This window comes from Mytilus edulis, chromosome 14 (genome assembly GCF_963676685.1).
Source record: "Mytilus edulis chromosome 14, xbMytEdul2.2, whole genome shotgun sequence".
NCBI lineage: Eukaryota > Metazoa > Mollusca > Bivalvia > Mytilida > Mytilidae > Mytilus > Mytilus edulis.
In genome coordinates this window covers 34797095-34814609 of record NC_092357.1, presented here as the reverse complement: position 1 = coordinate 34814609, position 17515 = coordinate 34797095, and the positions used below count along the sequence as shown (strand labels likewise).

The following is a 17515-nucleotide window of genomic DNA, read 5'->3' as shown; positions in this document are numbered from 1 at the left end:
CAAATATTGCTACCTATTTTCTTATACAATCAATCCTTACATGAAAATATAACTCATTTACTATGTGGCTATATAGATTTACATAATAAAATGCTTATATGGTCAGTTTTGGTTGTTGCGGACAAATATTTTTATTATATGAGTCAGTCTGAGGTATGAAAACTACTGAATTTTGTTTACGCTTCAATATTTTGAATAAAAAAGGACATGCTGGCACTCTAAATTGATGCGAACAAAATTTTGTAATCATAATATTCAAATATTGCTACCTATTTTCTTATACAATCAATCCTTACATGAAAATATAACTCATTTACTATGCGGCTATATAGATTTACATAATAAAATGCTTATATGGTCAGTTTTGGTTGTTGCGGACAAATAATTTTATTATATGAGTCAGTCTGAGGTATGAAAACTACTGAATTTTGTTTACGATTCAATATTTTAAATAAAAAAAGGACATGCTGGCACTCTAAATTGATGCGAACAAATTTTTTTTAATCATAATATTCAAATATTACTACCTTTTTGTTGATACAATCAATCCTTACTTGAAAATATAACTCATTTACTATGCGGCTATATAGATTTACATAATTAAATGCTTATATGGTCAGTTTTGGTTGTTGCGGACAAATATTTTTATTATATGAGTCAGTCTAAGGTATAAAAACTACTGAATTTTGTTTACGCTTCAATATTTTGAATAAAAAAGGACATGCTGGCACTTTAAATTGATGCGAACAAAATTTTTTAGTCATAATATTCAAATATTGCTACCTATTTTCTTATACAATAAATCCTTACATGAAAATATAACTCATTTACTATGCGGCTATATAGATTTAGATAATTAAATGCTTATATGGTCAGTTTTGGTTGTTGCGGACAAATAATTTTATTATATGAGTAAGTCTGAGGTATGAAAACTACTGAATTTTGTTTACAATTCAATATTTTAAATAAAAAAAGGACATGCTGGCACTCTAAATTGATGCGAACAAAATTTTTTAGTCATAATATTCAAATATTGCTACCTATTTTCTTATACAATCAATCCTTACATGAAAATATAACTCATTTACTATGTGGCTATATAGATTTACATAATAAAATGCTTATATGGTCAGTTTTGGTTGTTGCGGACAAATAATTTTATTATATGAGTCAGTCTGAGGTATGAAAACTACTGAATTTTGTTTACGCTTCAATATTTTGAATAAAAAAGGACATGCTGGCACTCTAAATTGATGCAAACAAAATTTTTTAGTCATAATTTTCAAATATTGCTACCTATTTTATTATACAATCAATCCTTACATGAAAATATAACTCATTTACTATGTGGCTATATAGATTTACATAATAAAATGCTTATATGGTCAGTTTTGGTTGTTGCGGACAAATAATTTTATTATACGAGTCAGTCTGAGGTATGAAAACTACTGAATTTTGTTTACGATTCAATATTTTAAATAAAAAAAGGACATGCTGGCACTCTAAATTGATGCTAACAAAATTTTTTAGTCATAATTTTCAAATATTGCTACCTATTTTATTATACAATCAATCCTTACATGAAAATATAACTCATTTACTATGCAGCTATATAGATTTACATACTAGAATGCTTATATGGTCAGTTTTGGTTGTTGGAGACAAACAATTTTATTATATGAGTCAGTCTGAGGTATGAAAACTACTGAATTTGGTTTACGATTCAATATTTTGAATAAAAAAGGACATGCTGGCACTCTAAATTGATGCGAACAAACTTTTTTAGTCATAATATTCAAATATTGCTACATATTTTCTTATTCAATCAATCCTTACATGAAAATATAACTAATTTACTATGCAGCTATATAGATTTACATATTAAAATGCTTATATGGTCAGTTTTTGTTGTTGCGGACAAATTATTTTATTACATGAGTAAGTCTGAGGTATGAAAACTTCTGATTTTTTTTTACGATTCAATATTTTGAATAAAAAAGTACATTCTGGCAATCTAAATTGATGCGAACAAAATTTTTTAGTCATAATATTCAAATATTGCTACCTAATAATAATTATATATTACGAGTTAGTCTGATGTATGAAAACTACTGAATTTTGTTTACTATTCAATATTTTAAATAAAAAGAGGTCATCGCCGTCAGGCTGGTACAAAAATTGCTGTCAATTGTTTTATATGGTCAATTATGGCATAAAAATATAACTGAATTACTAAATTCTATATAGAATAAGATAACTTGTTAAGAGGTAACTATTGTCAGTTGTGGTGAATGATATCAAAAAGTTTTGTTTTACGAGTCAGTCTGTCTAAGATGAGAAAACTGTTTGATTTTGGTGAGGATTAAATTACCTGTATTTGAATAAACATACTTAAACTATTATTTGCGAAGAACAAGAAATTTACTATAATTATTGTTCAATTAAATACAAATGTGTGACATTTTTAAATAACTGTAATCGTCAATATGTCAAGCAGAAATGACCACTTGGTCAATTAATTTTGATGTTCCTTATCATTTCATATTTTAGGTCAGTGTATCCAAGTTACGATGACAATCTGCGTTAACGGGCGTTTACTACAAACAGTAAACGCGCGTTTACTTATTACAAAAATAGAAGACGCGCCTTTTTCCACGTTAACGCGGAGGTAAACGGAAAAGTAAACGCCCGTTTACTCTTTACAAAATTAGAAGACTCGCCGTTTTTGCGTTAACGCGGAGGTAAACGCGAAAGTAAACGCCCGTTTACTTTTAATGTCTACTGCAATTTCGGAGTTAACGCACAGTTAACGCGGCGTTTACATGAAGTGCACGCGAGTAAACGCCGCGTTAACTTTTTCGGCCCGTCTACATGTAATGCTTGGTCTGCACTCAACTGTATATCTTAACATTTACTCGTGACTGATGCTGAACTGCATACAAACATAAGTTGAAGTCATAGGTTAAAAAAAGGGCCTTATTATCATGTTTGACAGTAAAAAAAAAGTGTATACGGTAAACGTCAAGCAGACAACTATGGACCGAGCAAAATATCTAAAAGACTTGTATGTACAAATTGGACAGTAAGATGGAAAATAAGTTTTACGTCAATTTACCGCAACCCATCATCAAAAATATCCAAAGAAATTCAATATGCACGTTTAACGGCAAAGTGAAAAAAAAACAAGAGTGCGGTTATGCACAGAAATATATATATATATAAATATATTTTTGTATATGCAATGAGTTACTTGTGGTTACGTTTTCGAAATTTAAATTAAATTAAAGTGAAGTTAAGTTACATTGAATATAGTACATATTTATTTATCTATTTTAACCTCCGGCAGTGAGGCGAGAACATGGGATCTTTTAGCTGTCAGTCGCGAACCTTACCACTGAGCCACAGAATCACCTGTCGAAATTGTGTATTCTTAAGTATATAGCTCTACTCTATTGCCTAGCTCTACTTTACGGCCAGGAAAGAGAAAAAATACTATTTACCCACTTCCAGCTTCTTTTTCAAATAACTTTTTAACATGATGGCTTTTTTTTTATTTGAAACAAAGATAGAAGATATTAGTTTAGTGTCTGTTATTTTTCCTGAACAACGGATAATAGACGGTTTTTTTCCCTTCTTTTGTCCCAATAATGTATTTCAGTACTTTCGAACAATTTGGTTGCTAGTTTTTTTGGTCTTAAATAATGTCTCTTGGACATATTCCTTATTTCTATTCTCAATTTATAGCAAAACAAACAGAAATTTTCAATTCACCTCTTTATTTCATGGCTGTAGCATAGAAATGTAAGCATAATAATTTACTGCTTCTTGTAATATATTTTGAAAAAGAAAAAGCGTAATATACACTTATCCTAGATACCTGGATTGCAATTTTGTATTTGACCCAGACGCAAGTTTTGACTACAAAAGACTCATCAGTGATCGTTTGCTAATTTCAACTTGAAATGCCTTAGCTTTTTGTTAAAATATTGGTGAATTCACACTTGATTATCCATTATAGTATATAGAACAAAATAAATCCTTATATTAATATCGTGCTAACCTGATAATTGGTTCAAATGTACTTACATTGAGAACTAGTTTCTTTGACATTAACATGAATTTCTGGTGCATTTCCTACATCCCTTCTCTTTTCATATCCGATTGTAGTAGATGCAACACCTTCATCTTGAAAGAAATGAAATAAATGTGTTATCACAATAGTCAAGCATTGTACTCGTGGACTTTTATCGACCAGGTAAATAAAAACATCGAGTTAGGAGTTGGGAACAAATTGGAAGAGCATTTAGAACAAAAAAATCCAGAAAGTCTTGTAAAATCCGCTTAGCTTTCCTTTGATAGAAAATCCTTACACTTTCTCTTTCTTATCTCTTAAAAATACACTATAAAAAAAATCATTATACGTCCAATGTTCACTGAGGAGATAGAAAGGAAGCAGTACACATAGTATTTTTTTCAGATTGGGAACGAATATCCTGGTTAATGTTTTTTTTTTTTTATCTAATGTTTTTTTTCGGCACTAATACGATATCTTTTTATTTGCATCACATTTTATCTATCTAAGACAAATATAAAACAGCACAATCGAAACATTGGAAATTTTTCAGACTGACTCCCTAAACAAATATTACGCTGTCCGCTTTAGCATTCTCAAAAATGAAGTCAAAGCAATTAAAACTTTTTTAGAATCGACAACCCTAGCTGTTTATAAACTATTTCATCGTTCCAAGGCTTACAAAAGATGTTGATGTTTAATTCTTTTTATAAATCTATTAGTTGATTTGATTTGGTAGAAGGTTTCTATAATACGAAATGATTCGAACATCTCTATAAAAAATTCCTTGAGTTCATATGTTAAAATAAAACAGTCTATAGAAAAATTGCCATTGATGTGGCAATTAGTTTAAAAGTTTTGTACAATAAGTATTATTTGTATAATGAAACATCGTCAAATTTAATAACGATTTGAACTGGTATACATACCTAATAATGTAACGGTATACTTAGTTTCATTAAATGTTCCATTATCATGATCATTGAAACATCTGCAAATATAAAGCCCGGTATCGTCCTCTTGGAAATTTGAAATAATCAAGTCATAGTTCCTATGTCTTGCCTGCACAGAATATTTAGACATGCTCAGTTTCGGATTTTTAAGATGATTTGAAAAATAAAGCAATGTTTGTTCGTTTGTCAAATTGCTGAAATCTGGTCCTAACCAACTTCTCATAACTCCAGAGCTCACACATTTCAATATCACTCGTTCTCCTCTTTGAACCCTGACTGTGACTATACCATTATCATTGCCAATTCCTGTGATCAAAGAAGGTACAAAAGCAAATATCACTTTCAATGGTTTATAAGATGGGAAAATATAAGATGGCATTAACAAAAGTTACACGCGAACACGAAGAATACGCAGAAAAGGATATGTTTTTTTTATTTTCTTCATCATTCAGTAACGGTGCATCGGTGTCTTTTTATGTGTAATTGTCTTGTTTTTTTTTCTTATTAATCATTACTTCTGCTTTCAGACTTACTTCCATTCTGGCATTATAAAACGCTATGATCAAACTACAAGCTGGGCAAAACCTCAATGAGAAAACAATGCAAACGAGACATAAAAAGTTTGAGTAACTGTATATAGTGTTGGAAAATAAATGTGTTTTCTGTCTTTGTCATAAAACAGAATATTAAACATGTTAAAGTATTATCTCAAGAGGACTCTATCGTTCATTGTGTTATATCCCAATTTCAACACCATTGCTGCGATTGTATGGAATACAATTAAAAAGAATGCTACAGACAGAACAGATTGCTACATACATTAATTTAAAAAAAAAGAAGTCGGAAAAGACACAAATTAAATATTCTTCCAGTTTGAAAGTGCAAAGAGGGATAATCGAAATCATAATAACGTTAACTTTATGAAAAAACATTTAACTCCTTTATCGTGTGGCTTACCTATTGTATAATGTGGAATTGTTGTAACATTAGTAATTCCCTGTAATTTTAATCTGATTTTATTTATATACCTGAAATGATTTGTAAGTGAAATGTGATTGCCATCAAAATTAATACTGGTGTCATTTTCAACACCATCCACTATGCCTGAAAAAAATATATAAAATGAATATATTTTGCTAGTTATGACCAATCCGTCCATCCTAATTTGAATATTATATAAAAACAAGTTATATAATGTATTGCCTACTTACTGTTACTAACACGTTTTTTTATTTAATAAGAACATTCCATTTAAAATTTTAACCTTTCCTATATATTTCAGGATATTTCAATAGATGCTCTCACTTTGATATTTCAGTGTTGCATGTTGAGCTTTTTGCGTTTCATGATTTCCTGTACTTTTTTCGACAATTTTTAACTGGATATATTTTTTTCCTATTTTAGGAGTTATCAGAAGAGATGAGGATATTTCTTTAGAGATATTGCAGTTGCAAATCATTTGTATAAAAACAATTACCTTATACACCGATAACACCATGTGAGTACATGAATATTCCCCTTTTATTCCTTTTGTGGTGTTAATTAAAATTAAAGAAAAAAGACTATAAACCATAGTATGCAAACAAACATATATGAGAACACATTTTGCAAATTCAAAGCAGGAAAAAACAAAGTAAAGACATTGCTTAAACCAATAGAAGTAAACTACATTAGAGGAGATAAAAACGAATAAAAACATATAATTAACAGTATCGACATTTCGCAGCGAGTTGGATATCAAACCACAAACATGAAATTTGATATACAATGTTTTGACTGGTTTTCAAATATACATGAAGTTGTATAGATGAAGGAATACACAAAAATGCTTTTTTTTTTAAAAGGAACTGTAATAAAAATTTGTAAGCATCATTACGGGTGTGAAATGTGGACAGGCTTATCCTTCCGGATCCATTGTGTTTAACGCAGGATTTTTTTGGTGGAGTTCGTATTGCTAAGACTTTGTTTTATGTACTATTGTTTGTTTAATTGTTAATTTTCTTATATTTAGACAGTTTTCACATTGACCCATCGTTTCAGACATTTTTACTTTTTTTTCAAATTGACGTCAAGTTACGAGAAACTTGCGACCTCGAGACACAAGTATGCAAATATTTATGCTTTTTTCACCTCTAGTATAGAAGATAGGTATTTCACAGTTAGTAGCCAACCACAATTTTTCACCTCCTTCAAAGGAGATCGGTATTAATCATTTAGTAGCAACATTTAACAGTCGGAAGCTCTCGGACATTTAAATTACTTGCATCGAAAATGAAGGAGGTGTTAGATTATGGTCATTTGCATAAATCATTCCTTTTTCTTGTGGCTACGTGCTATTCTGTGAAAATGATAGTTAAAATGCAGAATACAACAGGTCACTGTACACGCTGTTTAAATATTAAAAAATAAAGGATGGCAGGTAGATGAAGCTTATATAAATGAACAGATAAATGGAAAAATGAACAAATTGATACCTGATTTATAAAATTCTAATGCCGTCACTGGGCACCAGACGCGACGAAGCAGCGCATCTATTTTGGACGGGCAAATATCCACTTTTTGATATGGGACGAGCTCTGACGTCCAACAGCCCCAGATTTTCTGGAAAACAGCCGTTTCAATCAAATTAATCTCGGACTACGCTACCACGAGACCACTTACCTGTCAATTGTGATTATGACTTCAATGCATACACTATGTGCCTTTATTCACAACTAATCAACAGTTTGTATCATGAAGTAGGTGGTTTTGCTTTTTATATTTTCATTTCAATGTTTAAATTGTGAATATATATTGAAAGAACCAAAAATAACCTGATTTTTTATTCAAATATAATAAATAACGATTGCAATATTTCACGCAAATTGATAAACAATAAAGTTGATGCTTTTTTATACGTATATATATTGATGTATACAAAAATAATCAAATTACGTATCTACAATAAAGTTACTGCAGATAAGAGATACAAAAGCATGAAAAGCATGCATATAAACTAAAATCGTACCCATGAAGTTATTCTGTATTATGTTAACGCTATTTACCTATGGTTGTCTGCACGCACAATACATCATAATATTTATGTTTGTTTAATAAATGTAATGACAGTTTTTAGGTGAATGTAGTTTTGTTCTCGATTTTATACATGGTTATTATATATAATTTCCGTGTATTGGTAATTTGTTGACATCATTGACCCTTACAACTTCCGAGTTTTTTTTATTATCAATGGGAATTTTTTTAATTCAATAGACGTAAAATTTAATCCATACAATTGTTATCATGTATATCGTATAGGTTTTTTTGTTTATTGTTGTCTACATTAATTAGACCGTTATTTTTTGTTGTTCAAGGCCTTATGGTGAATAATCGAAACATGAACAACTGATTAAAAGTATCATCCCTTTGATGGCAGATTATAAAAATTGCATTGACTGGTTGCATTGTATTAATTTTGTTACAAACTTGTAATTTCTAGTAAGCAAACAAGTGACATAGGTACACATTTACAATTGTTTTAATTACAATAAAGATATTTGAGTTATTTGACAATATATGATTAATTTGTTTTACATCTACGTACTGTCGTTCAATAAATCGGAGAAAAAAATAAATAAGTTACATACTACAAAGGCTAATTTATTTTTGTCCTTCTGATGAGTTCAGCCCTTTTCAACTGATTTTTATAGTTCGTTCTTATGTTGTACTGTTATATCACTGTCCCAGGTTAGGGGAGGGTTGGGATCCCGCTAACATGTTTAACCCCGCCGCATTATTCATGTATGTGCCTGTCCCAAGTCAAGAGCCTGTGATTCAGTGGTTTTCGTTTGTTAATGTGTTACATATTTGTTTTCGTTCATTTACTTTTACATAAATAAGGCCGTTAGTTTTCTCGTTTGAATTGTTTTACATTGTCTTATCGGGGCCTTTTATAGCTGACTATGCGGTATGAGCTTTGCTCATTGTTGAAGGCCGCACGGTGACCTATAGTTGTTAATGTCTGTGTCATTTTGGTCTTTTGTGGATAGTTGTCTCATTGGCAATCATACCACATCTTCTCTTTTATACAAAAGCTGACGAATTTGCAATTTTCAAATTCGTTTTACATATTTGATCACATGACAACTATATATTATACATATTATACAGTAGTAGCAGAATTGATGTTGTAAAAAACAATTGTAAAATAATAAGAAACCTTTATAACATTAAACATGTACATGCATGTAGAGTTTGTGAATTTTCCATATAACTTTTAGAAAACAAATGGATGGAGATTATAAATCAACAGACTCGCCGCGATACAGTCTTTTTGTGCTAATGCGGCGTAAACCAAACAACAATCAATCAATCAATAAAACAACAGACAATATTCGTTCTACACCATATAGTATTCCCCTTTGCATCTGACATTTCATACAGCATATGCTGTTACTCTGCCACACTCTGGAAAGCTTTCAAAGAACGTTACAGTTTTAGACGTTTTATTACTTTTCCTTCCCTGCTGTGTGCCTTTCGGTGGTTATCTTGAGAACTATTCTTAATATAGCTTAAAGAACTACAAATATAGAAACCTCTAGATTTAAATTGATCAAACCTGGCATAAATAGAGGTTACCAGTTGTCCTGTGAGTGGCTCAATTAATCTTGATATCTTTGTTTTAAACAGGTTTATAGTATGTGAACATCGATACACTGCCGATATTTCTTTATTTTTATGTTATTTATAAAGAGTATAACAAAATACAGAATTCAAATGCAAATTTTAAAATGTCGAAGTCCATAAACGAACAAAATCAAATGATATATATCAACGGACAAAGTAAAAAATCAACTGACATATTTCACGTACAAGCATTTTCTGAAGTAACTTTTTTTATAGCCAGCTAAACCTCTCACTTGTATGACATTTGTTTATTGTTCAATAATAAATACAAGTACTACAAACAGACACAATTTCTCGTGTTTTTTTATGTAGATTAGACCGTTGGTTTTCCCGTTTGAATGGTTTAACACTAGTTATGTTCAGGGCCCTTTATAGCTTGCTGTTCGTGGTGAGCATACGCTTCGTATAGAAGACTTTACCTTGACCTATAATGGTTTACTTTTATAAATTGTGACTTGGATGGAGAGTTGTCTTATCGGCATTCATACCATATCTTTTTATATCTACTACCATTATTGGGATCCTGAAGCTAAAACTATGTAAGCATACATCACAGAAATTCAACGTGACTGGCGAACCATTTCGAACAAACGGAATCTTACAAAGCAGACCAACTTTGATAAATAAAGTGTATATTGTGCGGCAATGTTAACTCGACCATCTCTTCTGTATTGCAATCTGTTTCTTTTTAATAAAAGTGCACGTGTTTGAAATCTCAAATAATTAAAAAAATCAATACCGTATGCATGAGAGTAACATGAACACAATATACAATAAATTGACTGTTTCCCCTTTTACCGGTTTTCAACTTCTCGAAATATCATTCTGATGCTCCTTTTGTTATATAAAAAAAAATATTTACATAGTAAGCTGCCTTCCTTTTTCTCTTTTTGTTCATGTTATTGGTTTTTAATCACATATTTAATTTTCTATGCGATTGTAGATAAATAGCCATGGGGTTTTATCACCCTGATCACCTTTCATTTTTTGACTTGTAATAGGAAAAACCAAAGTATTTTCATATACGCTAGTTAAAGTTGTGGTGCTAACGTTACATGTTTTTAATTCATGAATATGATTTTGAGCTAGGTTGATTGGTTCGTATGTTTTTTCAGATCCATCTGTTTTCCTGGATAATGAGTCATTGGTAGAACTGATGCTTGAAGTTGCTGATTTGATTGAATGTGTATCAATGTCATAGACACTAGATGATGGCATGGTATTTCCAGCATTCTTTCTATGTTCCCGAGTATGATTTTGATCTAGGTTTATTGATTCGTATGTATTTTCAGATCCTTCTGTTTTCCTCGATAATGAGTCATTGGTAGAACTGTAACTGAGAGTTGGTGATTTACTAGACCGAGTATCAATGTTGGTCCCAGACCTATGCAAAACCGACATTCGATCTCTTATGTCGTCACGCAAGGTTTCACTATTAACACCGTTATAGTTAATGATGCCTATTTCATCATACTGAACATCTCGAGGAACATTCAATATATCCTTCGATGCTTTCTTACGTTTCATGTAGCAATATAGATTTGAACATATTAAGCATACAAGAATTCCTCCTACAAAACTGCCCGATACCTTCCAAAATTCATTATTCAATGTTGAGTAACATGAACAAGGATTATCTGAAAGAAAATGATGAGAAGATTTTAAATATATAAAGTAAAACCACAAAAATACTGAGCTCCAATGCATATTCAAAACGGAAAATCCCTAAACACATGGCAAAATCAAAATCTCACCAAACACAATACTCTCAGTCGATAAGAAGAATCATCTTTTTTTATCAATTAAAACATCTAAATTTACGTTCTTAACATGCATCATGCAGCTGCGATGCCATTTGAACGTAGCTGCATCCAAACAGATTCAGGACAAGAATATAAAGGACAGCGATTAAAAAATTACAATGCAAAAACAGTTTCTTTGAATTTGATATTTGTTATAAAATCATTTGAATTAAGTTTTTTTTAAATGCATTTAACTAAATATTTACATCACGCTAATTGTTTTATTTCATGAACGGCTGACATTTGAAAATTTTGTGTTAACATATTATATATAACAAGGAATTCAAACCCTTGATTTGATGCCATTACATATTTTCTTATATCAAAAATTGCTTCAGGGACATTGTAAACCTACTCAACATACACACAACAATAAGCAATGTTTCAACAAAAGCATTTTGGATGTTAAAACTAGCGTAACTAGTGACCTCATCAAAATATTCTGGGAAACCTACACATTAAGCTTTGGATTTCAAATATTTCGGCTACGAGCATCACTGAAGAGACATGTTTTGTCGAAATGCGCATCTGGTGCAGAAAAATTGGTACCGTTAATGTTATGAAGGCTGTTATACCGTGTTCATCAATTCTTTTCACAAACCTCTTCCGATTGTACTTGTTTAACATTTGGGTGCCCAGGAAAACATTACAATTCTGTCAATCTGTATATTTAATTTAATGTACACATGAAAAGATTTTTTTTTAAAAATGTTTTTACGACAGCAAATTCGATTCATAAATGCGTTGATATCGCCTTCATATAATGTACAGTATAATTAAATTGCACATGATCTTATCGTACTAATTTTATTTCAATAAAAATGTAATATTAAGGAACAGTTTCATGCTGATTTATTTTATCAGAAACAATAATTGTATCACCTTCTGTAATTTGCGTTGCGTTTGTTTCCCAATCAATAGTAGCATTTTCCACAGTATTACTTCCTTCGTAGTACATACGTGTACTACTTGGTGACGTATCTGAGGAAAAACAATATTAAAAAAATTAAAATATTAGATATTACATTTATTGTAACTTTAATTTACATCTTGTTTTGTCTTTTGGATTACAAGTGATATTTTATTTAACAAATTCTCGTTCAAAAATATCAGAATGCCATGTTCACACTTATCCAATGTGGTTAGTTCCGTCCAGACATGACCCTTGTCATCTACTTAGTACTGTTCACTATCTTTTAAGGCAATTCATTTTATTATATAGATATAGGAAGATGTGGTATGAGTGCCAATGGGACAACTCTCCATCCAAGTCGCAATTTTTTTTAAAGTAAACCATTATAGGTCACGGTACGGTCTTCATCCCGAACATCAAGATATAAAGGTCCAACAAATTACTAGAGTGTAAAACCATTCAAACGGGTAAAACAACGATCTTATCTATATAAAAAAAAATCGAAACGAGAAATACTTATGAACCGCATAAACAGAAGACAACCACTGAACATCAAATATTTGACTAAGGATAGGTGCAACCAATTGCAGCGGGATTACCCGTTTTAATGGTACCAAACTTTCTCCCTTTTCTGAAACAATAGCATAACATCACAAAATAGAAAGACACTATAAAATATTAATTGGAATGGCTTAACTCAATCAAAAAACGTAATAACACAAATGAACACACAATGCACATATGGATGTGAACTGTTATACAATGTCAATACATAGTTAATAAAAATAATGGATGGACAATAAAATTTAAAGTATGAAACCACTGTGAAATGAATATAATAAACAATTTCAGAAATATAATCAACATATGATTGAAAAAATACGTCATATTATACAAAGGTAAATGGAACAATTTTGTTGTTAAGTATACTTCTTCTGACTATATAATCTTCCGTTTAAGAATATCAAGAATATGACTACATGTATATATTTCCTGTTTTCTTATCGGTTGAAATCATAGTAATCCTTTTTGATAAAACGTTAATTCACCGTGGCAAAAGTCACTAGAGGTTAATATACCATTTGAAACAGCGTCCGTGTACCTTTATCTAGATTTTCGAAGATAACGTTTATGACGTAGGTTTATAACGGTTATTTCTCCTGTTTTCGGTATTCTTCTTGTTTTCGATGTTTATGTGTTTAGTTATCTTAATTGTAAATTTGAACTTACGAAAATTAGAAACTGCAAAAGCATATGACTGATTTAGTATAAAAATAAGGACAGTAATAACAGTGAATTAAATCAATTCATTTATTCATTTAATCATTCAAATTTTTACTTAATGTTATTTTAATTAAATTAGCTGTTTTTTTGTCATTCTAAATTATATCAATTACTATATGGTGAAAATTAAATTATTAAATGCCCAAAAAGGCACAAGCCAGTAAAAGGGCTGTATAGCCCGTCAATATCGTTAAAAACTTTTATTGTTTGACAGTAAAGTAAGCCAATACTAGAAAATTAAAGAAGGATACACATTCATATAATAAATCAAATGTTAACTTTTGACTGTAGTTGATACAACGATTTATCAACCAAAGAGATATATAAGCATATCTGTATATTTAATTCATATGTAGTTTGCCTCGGTGAATATCTTATCTCTTGGGTTGATAAATCATTGTGTCAACAATTTCAAAAGTCAATTACTGTATATTATTGCTGGTTTGTACCGGTTAAAAAGCACTGCTGCACAGTCTGAACACTATTTGACTGCTCTTTATTGATTAAGAGTGAATTGCATGAACAGTACATAGTATAACGCTTTGGATGAGTCTGCATATTGACTGAAAGACTGGAAACCGTATAAAAATGTATTGTTCTGACTTTTAAGATTAACTAATGTTTACTTGTGATCAAAAGGGCAACATTTTTTCACTTCTTGTTTTAAAGCATAAAGTTATTTTTAGGCTTGGTCTGGTTCATTCAAACATACACATGAATAAGTAACTCTGTTTGCGGAAACAAGCCTTTTTGACATATTAACGATCAATTGAAAAATAAGTGTTTTGAACCATATTGAAAATACTAGATAAAACAAATCAATTCTGCGAAGAAGTCTGATGAAAATGCACGTTTAAAAAGTGTCGTAGATTTTTTATAATGCCTATGGTTTTCTTTGCTGTATGTATTTTTCACATTGTTGAGGGTCGTGCAATTGTCATAATTGCTAACATCTACTTCATTTGCACTCTCGTAAAGAGTTGTCTGATTACCACTCATGTCAAATCTCAAATGTATATTAAACTCAAGAATTAAGCAACATCTATAAAGGAAGTTAAGGTTAACTTATGACTTACTGTATGAGCATATTCAGGATATTCTATTGTATACAAACCTTTCAAAGAGACGTTGAACTTGGTCTCATGAAATGCTCCATTATTTGAAAATCTACATACATAAAAGCCAGCATTCTTGTTTTGAAAATTGAGGATGATCAAATCATAGTTTCTGTCATTTTTCTCAAGGAAGTACTTTGACTTGTTCAGTTTCGGGTTAATGATATTTTTTGAAAAATAGAGTACATGGTTTTGCGATACATTGTTGGTATCTGGTCCTAACCAAGTCCTGTCATCCCCAGAGCCACAACATTTCAAGACAACTTGTTCTCCCTTTTGAACACTCTTTGGGACTATATCATTCATAATGCCTGTAATAAAGAATATTTTTATAAGTCTCTATCTATAAAGTTTTGCTTTAAAGAGATTTCTTTACGGAAGCAATTTCACTCAAATCTAATGACACAGTCTTTAACAGCTGACATGTGACCATAAGATATAACAGGCTTTTACTCGATTCGAAAGGGAATGATTACAGCACTAATTAGCGTGTTGATTCTTAATCTATTTATTTTTTTTAGATCAAACATATTAGAGTAACATATGTACTTTTAAAAGTTAATAAAAGCCTTTTTTGTTTGTCAGACATCGGAATGTATATATAAGAGCAAATTCTATTTATATATAATATTACTTTTAAGAATCAAACTTCTTAACTTTAATTTACTCACAAAATTCAAAAACAGTCAAATTGCATCGTTTTGAACATCGGCATAAACTAAATAAAGACATGAAGACATATGCATAAATTAATATATGTTTACTTAAATATTGTTGGCTGCATTTTAGTGCTTAGATAATCGAATAAGATTGTGCCTAATTCATTACACGTTTTTGGTCCACAATCTTAGAGATTTGTTCACGTTCGGAACATTCTTTCTTATGCAAACCGTAAAAACGATTGTTGCATGCATCATAGAATTATAAACACCACTATACAGGTGTTCCGATAATCCTATTTTATCAAATTAAAACTATTTTCGTAGAAAATCACCATAAGTAATCTGAAATGATAATATAATCTGTCCTAACATTAGAACAGGCGTACATTCACAGAAAATCTTAAAAAAAAACAGTATACTGAGACAATATTGATGTAAGATGATATTTGCCGAATCAGGACAGAAAGAGATTGAATGTTTTAATCTGAGAGTCGGAGTAGTAAACATTTATCTATATTCAGTAATTCTTTTTGACGAGATGCAAGCAGGGATATGCAAAGTCATAAGACACGATAACAAAGTCAAATATCATCGATTAGTTTGCGTCGTTTCGTATATTGATTGGCTTTATATTTGTCGTTAGTTGGCTTCTTATTCATATTATTCTATGTTTAAATATACCTGGCACCATTTCGATATAAACTGTTATCACCATCAACATGATCAAAGTTAAGATTGGTGGCATTTTGTAACAAATTTCTTTCACTAAATCTGCAATATGTAAAACCAAGAATAACTGTAGATAGCTTGTAAGTGTCAATTTATTTAGATTTTTTTTTATATTCCAAAAAAGAAAAGAATTATATTGTATTATTCGCGTTTTAGGTCTTTTTATCGTAAATGACTTAAAATGTAACCGAAAATATATTTTCATTCAACATGTTCAACAGAGTGATGATTAAGCTATTAAAAAGAAATTGTACAACCGGTTGCAATTGTGTATCTTTATAACAATATTATACAGTAAGAGTTTCGATAAAAATAAGAAGATGTGAAAACTCTCGAAGTAACAACGTGTAAAATATAATCAGTTATAGGTCAAAGAGCGGTCTGCAACACGGAACCTTTGCTCACACCGTTTTATCAAAATTTAAAAGCCTTTTAAAGTCATCAAAGATTATAAATAAACAATAATTCAACATCAGACGCGAAATAATCTTCATCAAACTTATCCGAGCTAATCTATCAAAGCAGTTGAAGGGCCAGGTCAAAAGCACAGTAAGGAGAGTCAAATAGTTTCAATGATTTCAAACAAGGTATCGCAGTGGGTGTGGGTTGCTTTTTAAATTTTACTCTATGATGTAAAGATGTTTAATACAAGATCAGTTTTTTCATAGTATTTCAAAATGAATATCTTTTTCAAACCTTTGCTAGATTACAAAATTTACAGCAACATAATAACAAAAACAAGTTAACCCCCTGAGACTATAAACATCAACCTCAAATGAATGGACATGCGAATAAATTAAAATTTTCTGATAACTTATATTTCTATAATAATGATATTTAATGCACTGTACCATTTACTTAAATGTGTATAATGTCCACGTTGACTGTATTGATTGACAGGTTTTAAATAATACAAAGACAAAATAGTGAATTGGAAAATTTAGTTTTTGTCGTTTGTTTATAATTGAATTGTGTATTGTTTTATTTCCGCCTATTGACCTTTTTATATTATTGTGTTACATTAACAACTTCCTATGGAAAATAAGTCAACAGTTTGTATTATTCCAAACACAAATAACATTTTGGCCATTTTGACTACATTTGCAGCAAAACATCTATTGCAATATATTGAAACATTCACGCATATGAATCGTTAACCAGGTATTGCGTTGTGATTTAGACATTTTATCTGTTTATCTTTTAAATCCAACTAGTCGGTCAAAATTAAAAATATAAGAATATGTGTTTTAAAATTTCAACGATTTTAATATACATGTACTTATTAAAATTGATAGTACAAGTAAGTTTAAATAACGGATC

At 30.4% G+C, this 17515-nt stretch overlaps 2 protein-coding genes across 2 annotated transcripts in view; both read right to left on the bottom strand.

Moving 5' to 3' along the window:
• Positions 1 to 10203, bottom strand: part of LOC139504145 (uncharacterized) — a 33920-nt gene extending 23717 nt beyond the window's left edge. The window contains exons 1-4 of the mRNA XM_071294205.1: positions 10179 to 10203; positions 5983 to 6129; positions 5002 to 5331; positions 4087 to 4185 (exon numbers count right to left, since the gene is read on the bottom strand). Of these exons, the coding sequence (XP_071150306.1) occupies positions 4087 to 4185; positions 5002 to 5331; positions 5983 to 6129; positions 10179 to 10203 (601 nt within the window). The remainder of the gene's footprint in view (positions 1 to 4086; positions 4186 to 5001; positions 5332 to 5982; positions 6130 to 10178) is intronic.
• On the bottom strand, positions 9776 to 16241 carry LOC139503583 (uncharacterized). The gene is made up of 4 exons (XM_071293383.1): positions 16148 to 16241; positions 14804 to 15115; positions 12375 to 12473; positions 9776 to 11327 (listed from the first exon to the last, which is right to left on the bottom strand). The coding sequence occupies exons 1-4, from the start codon at positions 16209 to 16211 to the stop codon at positions 10612 to 10614; spliced, it is 1191 nt and encodes a 396-aa protein (XP_071149484.1). The 5' UTR covers positions 16212 to 16241; the 3' UTR covers positions 9776 to 10611.
• Between the last annotated feature and the right edge of the window lie 1274 nt (positions 16242 to 17515).

Coding starts and splice junctions, on each gene's coding strand:
- LOC139503583 (XM_071293383.1), bottom strand. CDS start 16,211: ATGCCACCAATCTTAACTTTGATCATGTTGATGGTGATAACAGTTTAT. Junction 12,474..14,803: donor GTTCAACGTCTCTTTGAAAG/GTTTGTATACAA, acceptor GTTTTTCCTCAG/ATACGTCACCAAGTAGTACA. Junction 11,328..12,374: donor CGCAACGCAAATTACAGAAG/GTGATACAATTA, acceptor ATTTTCTTTCAG/ATAATCCTTGTTCATGTTAC.